At 41.4% G+C, this 7,261-nt stretch overlaps 1 protein-coding gene across 2 annotated transcripts in view; it reads right to left on the bottom strand.

Annotated features, from left to right (window-relative positions):
* Window positions 1–606: 606 nt before the first annotated feature.
* Window positions 607–7,261, bottom strand: part of HOMER3 (homer scaffold protein 3) — a 256,887-nt gene continuing 250,232 nt past the window's right edge. For both annotated transcript variants that reach the window (XM_073592618.1, XM_073592609.1), the window contains exon 9: window positions 607–7,071. In XM_073592618.1, the coding sequence (XP_073448719.1) occupies window positions 6,883–7,071 (189 nt within the window). In that variant the 3' untranslated portion in view covers window positions 607–6,882. The remainder of the gene's footprint in view (window positions 7,072–7,261) is intronic.

Here is a 7,261-nt window from a genome sequence, read left to right as displayed (position 1 = left end):
TGTCAGTAGGAGAAACCAGTGGGAGCTGCAGGGGATCCAGATCAACACTCTGAGCGGTGTCAGTTTCCCAGCAGACTTCAGGGAGTGATTTACCAGAATTGGAGTAGTGCTAAGCAGCAGGAGAGATGATTCTCTTCATTTAAAAGTACAGGTTTCCTAACCAACTTCTAAACTTCTATAGTCAAAAAGTTACTTTAAAAGGTCGTTCCACCCAAACCTGTAATTACAGTTTTTGTTAGCTGCTGAAGAGGTAAACTGCTTGAGCTTATTTATATCCATCACTAACTGTTGAGATACTGAAGTCCAGGGTCTGCACACCTGCTGTGACCAAAAGGGTTCCCAATTTACATGTTGGATTTTTAATTTACTTTATATTATGGATGTATGAGAATGCGCTGGGACAAACAAAAGTCGGTTTAAAATTATTGATTTAAAGTCAGGGACTACACCTAGAACAAAATATTATATTAGGGTGCATTGACCCGGCAGCTGCTGTCCCGTGTTTCTCTGCATGCAGCTGTTGTACGTTTCATTCAAAGTCCCAAACTCTTTAATTTTAGCTACTGTATGTTTCTTTTTGAGAAGAATTACATCTGCACACACTGGTTGTTGAAAGCTGCAAAGCTTTATTAAGTCTGAGAAAAGCTTCAAATTGTCTAAACAGTTCCAAATGTACGAAATCTCATTGTGTTCTACAGATACCTTGGGTATAAATAAGGGAAGTAGCAAACAAGGGTTGTGCTTTTATAAAAAAAAGAAAATAAGAAACGGCTCAATGTTAACTGGTATTCTTGTTCCTGAACTGTAAGTGAAAGCAAGCTGACCCCTGTAATATTCTACAGAACCAGCTAACAGATGTTGCAGTGTCTATTGTTTCCCAGTAATCATTTTACATGGCATTCCTGAGATTTCAAGGCCTGAAATGTGGAGCCTCGTATTAATACACAGATTTTCAGTGATTTTAAAGGAATGCAAAACTGCTATTAGTACACATGAACCATGGATATGAAATGGAACTGAGCTTAGGGTTCTCACCCTTTTTTAATATGTTCTCCTTTCAATCCATCCCATGTGCCTCAGTATGTTTGTCACCCAAGCAACTACCTCTGCACAGGGTAAGCAACAAATTAATATTTATGGCATTTCAATCTGCACAAGCTTTTGAGATTGCACAAGAAACCTCTGAACAATGGCAGAAACATTCCAATCCTCAAGGACCATGATTCTCACAGCATTAGTATTTCCCTAATTAATAGACTGTAGCCAAATTGTCTGCTTCAATATATTGAACTGTATATTGCTCTACAGGAATTTGCAGGTAGCCCTGCACTCAGGTATGTTCTATGTTCTTAGACTGTTTTGTTTGTCCCATAATATTTGTACACTCTAATGCCGCGTACACACGATTGGACATTCCGACAACAAAATCCTGAATTTATTTCCGACGGATGTTGGGTCAAACTTGTCTTACATACACACGGTCGCACAAATGTTGTTGGAAATTCTGAACGTCAAGAACGCGGTGACGTACAACACGTACGACGAGCCGAGAAAAATGAAGTTCAATAGCCAGTGCGGCTCTTCTGCTTGATTCCGAGCATGCGTGGAATTTTGTGCGTTGGAATTTTGTACACACGATCGGAATTTCCGACAACGGATTTTGTTGTCGGAAAATTTGAGAACCAGTTCTCAAATTTTTGTTGTCGGAAATTCCGACAACAAATGTCCGATGAAGCCTACACACGGTCAGAATTTCCAACAAGCTCACATCGAACATTTGATGTAGGAAATTCCGACTGTGTGTATGCGGCATTAGAATCGCTAAGAAATCCACCAATATTTGGAATATATTCCTTAAAAAGGCCTACTGGAATTAAAAGTAGCAATATGTCTGGAAATACTTAACTTTATGGATATACACTATATAGCCGAATGTTTGTGGACAACTGACCATCACTCCTATTTGAGCTTATCGGACATCCCATTCTAAAACCATGGTTGTTAATATAGAGTTGAGTATACCTGTGCAGCTATAACTGCCTCTACTCCTTTTGGGAAGGCCTTCCCCAAGATTACGGAGCATTTGCAAATTTGTGCCCAGTCAGCCAAAAAAGCATTTTTGAGGTTGAGTACTGATTGGATGAGAAGACCTCGCTTGCATCTCTCACTCCAATTTATCCTAAAGGTGTTTAAAAAGGTTGAGGTCAAGGCTATGAACAGGGTGTTGGAGTTTCACCACACCAAACTCGTCTGAACTCAGTGATTTGAAAAGGTGTCTACATGCTTTTAGCCATAGAGTGTACTATATACTTAAAGTGTTAATCAAGGAATAAAAAAAAACTCTGTAGATGCTTATAATGCCTGTATTGACAGTGCGATACTTTAAAGTCTAACTTAAATCCAAGTCCTTCTTAGATTCTATGAAATTATTTTGGCTGTGTCCACATTTTCACTACTTTTTTTTCCTGTTCAAGCTTTCTTCTGAGCTTTGTAAATATACTGATCATAAACTGATGGTATGAATAGCAAACAAATAATGGTTTATGCTTTGTGTGTAGAAAGAATATTGTCCTTTGGTTATACACTGTCCAAGTGATCTTTTTGGAGTTATCCACTCTTTTGTTTTTCATATTGTACCATTTAACAGCGCTTGGAATTAATGTTTCCAGAATGGAATGTTAAAGTGTGCAAACAGATGTATGGTGTGGGCGTAAGCTATGACCCAGCATGCTGGTGATGCCTTGCACAATATAAAGACATCATAAAATATAGTCCCAGATATCAGCAGCTTTGAAAAGAACTGCTGCAAGTCCTAAATGCAGGAAAACAGGGGGTACATTCAAATTAAAGGTGTCGGTGATGACCATATTTCTACATAAAACACCACATACAGCCCATAAATTGATTGTGTGGACATGGATGCAGGCAACCCCACCAACATTTGAGTCTTGGGTTCGAGAGGTGAATCTTACCCTTCCCTACAAAATGCTCATTTACATACATTGAAGATGTCCTACTAAATATAATGGGGTCTGGGATAGAACGTTGGCACAACCCACCACTTGTGTCTGAGAAGATCCCTTTCATACACTATTGGGTTTCCATGTTTGGGCATTAGACCTGGCACTCATCTGCTAGTTATATATTCATGTATGGGTAAGTGTTCAATGCATTTACCCCTGTATTCTTGCTTTTTGTTTTTGTCCTTTCTGGCGTGTTGAACTGAACAATTGGATTACTTGTAACCTAAGAATTAAACTGTATGTTATGTGTATACATTGCATTTAATTTATCAATATAGTTGTTTTTTTTTAACGTGAAAGGTGTCGGTGATCTGGGCAATGTCCCCTCCTTGAATTGTGAACATTGGCAGTATAGAAGATGTTACTTGGACTTGGTGACTGTTGTATTCAAGGGGGATATCTTACCACAAGCATGGTTTATTGTGCTTGGGGAGGGGCACAATAAACATTAGGAAACAGTGCAATACTAGCTTTTTGTCTGGTAGTACCACTTGAAAAGCTAAAGCAATGAAAAGGCAAGCACAATCTCAATGCCCTTAAACACATTTGATTGCAGAGCTGGTGACAAAGCTGCAAATATGTCTAAGCTGAACTTGAAATGTAGTTCTATAGAAAGGGAGGGGAGCAAATCGTTAGTGGTAGCTTGTGACAGCTTAACAGTGAGAGGAATAGTGGCCACATGATGAGGTTTTCTAAAGTACCCTGTTGTTCCTCCTGTAGGCCTGGAGAGTTTACTTGGGTAAACATACAGAAATATCCTAGGAACCAGCCAGAAGATCCTCCAAGGACATATGTACCTTTTGACAATGAACATTGATCAGTACAGGACTAGACATGGCAAGAGTGCTATACAAAAATTGTATGACCTTGGGTTGTAACTTGACCAGTTGATAAGAATTAAATTCCTTGTTCAACACTTGTGTCCTCTAGTGACATAGCTGCTGGTGGATAGAACCACCATGTTATTCTTGCAAATCTAAACCTCTTTATTTACCTAGCATATTTCCCACCAATCCCCTCCTCTCAAAGGTCAGGTTGAATGGGACACTTTTCAGAGGTGGTTTTCAGGCGTTCAGGAGATGATACTGCTGCCTCCTAAATGCCTGTTTATTTTTTACAGGCATGGTCTCATTGGCTGCAATGGGTGAGTTTGGCAAAGGGCACCACTTGCCAAACTCTATCTGCTGAATTAAAATTGCTGCACTGCTTAACTTAATATGCAGAAATCACCCTGTCCACCAACCTCATGCAAATACATGCAGTGCAGGCTGCAATCTATGTGCTTATTCAGCCTAGATGAAGGCAATCTGCATCACTGCCATGCTCAAGCCCTACCCTGCTACTCTTGGAAGTAATGACAGGGCTAAAAAGCAGGAGTGAGCCCAAAACTACCCTCAAGTGAAAATGTGGGTGCTTTTAAATATAGTAGGTAAGTGGAGAGAGGAAGGGTAGGAAAAAGGTTGGGTTAGAAAATTGATTCTATTACAAGAACTCATCTGTGGGAATATGGCTATTACAGTGATATTTGTTAGTTTTTTTCTGATTTGTTTTCAGTATATTAAATTAAAGCCCAATTGAACTTTACTCAGCTAAATACATCCCTTGTGCATAAAAAGATGTGTTTAAAAAACTGCCACAGCCTGAGTAGAAAAGCACGTGTCCTGAGAGCATGCTGCAGAGTGTGGAAGCACAGAGGTGTTGCTATGGGGGTGCGGCCTGCACCCGGGTGACACCCGTCAGAGGGGTGACACTAGCTGCGTATCATTCATCTGTTCAGTGTGTGCACTGCTGAGCCACACTGCACACACAAAGTTGTCTGAGACGAATCTTAGCCCTGCAGCTGCACCTATGGCTGGGGGCTGCTGAGGCGGCTCATCATATTAACCCCCAGCACACAAAGCCGTTCCTGGGTCACAGTGCCCCAGACGGGCAGCGCTGCTGACACCGCCCACCCCATCTCTCCAGACCAATTGAAGTGACTGACCAGCAGCAGCGTCGGCCAATTGGAGTAAGATATCTGGAAAGATGTCCACTGCCAGTGCCCAGCAGTATCTCTATAAGAGTGGGAGAGAGGGGGCAGGCAATGTGTATGACAGCTCTTCTGTCCCGGCAGCAGCTCCTTCAAAAGCCTAGACTGCACACCCTCTGTAAGTTGTAGCTGCTCTTCAGCAGCAGCCCCTCTGTCCTCTCTTCTGGCTTGTGAAGCCTACATAGAGCACTCTTGAGACCTCCACCCTGTAGTTTGTGAACTTCTGAACCCTGCCCCCTTTACACAGCAAACTTTTTGAACTCTGCATCCTGTACGTAGCACCCTCCTGAGCCTTGCGCCTTGTGTATAGTGCACTTCTGTACCCCGCCCCCTGTACATAGCCCACTCCAGAGTCCTGCCCCCTGTACATTGCGCAATCCTGAGTTCCTGTCCCCTGTACACCGCACACTCCAGAGTCCTGCACCCTGCACATAGCGCACTCCTGAGGTCTGACATGCCCCCTGCTGAGTCCGAGTTAGAGTTCTCCAACCAGAAGGGAGCCTCAGCATTGCTGATAGCAACTGCTGGCAGGAGATGGGCATTTCGACTTAGTATGTAGCTGCTTTAGAAAGAAAACAAACCGTGTAAGACAGTGCACCTTTTGTTGTGATACAACTGAAATACATTTAGCTAATTTGAACTAAAAGCTTAATTGGGCTTTAATCTTCTACCATTAAAAAGTGTAAAATAATCTGTATAACATAGGGAGTCATCATGACTTTAGGAAAGTTGCCAGACTGTTCCTGATAGGAAAAAATATTGAGAAGCATTACTCTAGAAAATAATGTATGCACTTATTTGTGGCATTTCAGGCTGTGAGGAGTTTTTGGCTACAGTCGCTGAAAACAGCATGTGAGTGACAAGCAGTGAGCCTACAGTACTTAAAGAACCAACTGCAAGACGTTACAAAATGCAATGCAAATGCTTGTCTAAATGATGGCTCCCTAATTTATTCTCCTATTCCATTATATTACCGCAAAACACTGTAATGGGCTATCAATAAAAGAATTTATATTTCACTGGTCATTCTTATCCACTAACCCTGATCTTTGATATATATTCAATTAAAAAGGCAATATACCTTCCCTCTACTGGCCAAAGGCCCCTTTCTCAGTTTTTAATTTGCTGTCCCCATGACTTTTCATACCTCTAAGAAGGATTAACTTTGGCAGTGAGAGTTATTGCGCACTAGTCTCAGCCATCTACAGTACCATACTTCATTAAAAAAAAAAATGTTTAGGATAACAGGTAAATGTCTCTTCTGAGAAGAAAATAACAGTCCAATCATGAGTTTAATTAAGGCATTTAGATAGCTGGTCCCAGATTTCACAGGGAGGGTTTGCTGCACCTGTCCTTGTAAAGCTGGTCTGGGATGTGAAGTGGAGATGGGTTACATGGAGTATCCTATACCTCATAGAAGGGAACCGAGTGGTTTACATAGACATACCCCTCATCTGGTGCAGTTCATTCTGGTTTTGTTTCATGGCTTTTGTTCCTGGTTTAAAATTGATAGAAATTGCAGATGAAAAAAAAAAATATTCTATTATTTTTGCAGTGTAATTATTACAAATAAGAGCAACTAAGTATGCTCGTCCTGGCTAAGCAGGTGATCTGTTATTCCTACATCTACAACTGCCTGGGCTAGAACACCAACATGATTTACAGGCATTTAGCCAGTAAACAGAATGAAGCGGCTATAGTTAAACTCCAGCAATCCAGGTGCACCTGTCTCTTTTGTTTAGCTCCCAGGAACAAAGCTAACGTTGCCCTAAATTACATTAGGCATACAATCATTATCAACAGATCTCAGCACCAACCCTTTCCAAAAACTTAATTGCTTTCTAGGAGTTGGGAGAGTCCCAAACGCAACTCATTGAGCTGACAGATCTTTACATCCAGCTCATCTCCTGCTCGGCTGATCTCTTCTCGTATCCTGTCCCTTTCCATATGTGTTTCTTTCAGGCTTTGCTCTGCTTTCTGCAGCTCTTTCTCCAGGTCCTGGTTTCGATCCTCCAGCTCCTGCCAAAACAGATGATAAAATGGAGATTAGATGGTAGTGCAGAATACCTGACTTTTTCTGTGAGGTTGGACTGCAAAGCGGGGCTGATCGCATCATAACATGCATACAGTGGTGGCAAAAATGATGGACGCTTTTGGAAATGTTAATGTTTTGCAAGTTTGCGGGCTTATAAGAAATGTTATTTTGCAT

This window comes from Aquarana catesbeiana, linkage group LG01, assembly GCF_042186555.1.
Source record: "Aquarana catesbeiana isolate 2022-GZ linkage group LG01, ASM4218655v1, whole genome shotgun sequence".
Classification (NCBI taxonomy): domain Eukaryota; kingdom Metazoa; phylum Chordata; class Amphibia; order Anura; family Ranidae; genus Aquarana; species Aquarana catesbeiana.
This window is presented reverse-complemented; position numbering and strand designations above follow the sequence as displayed.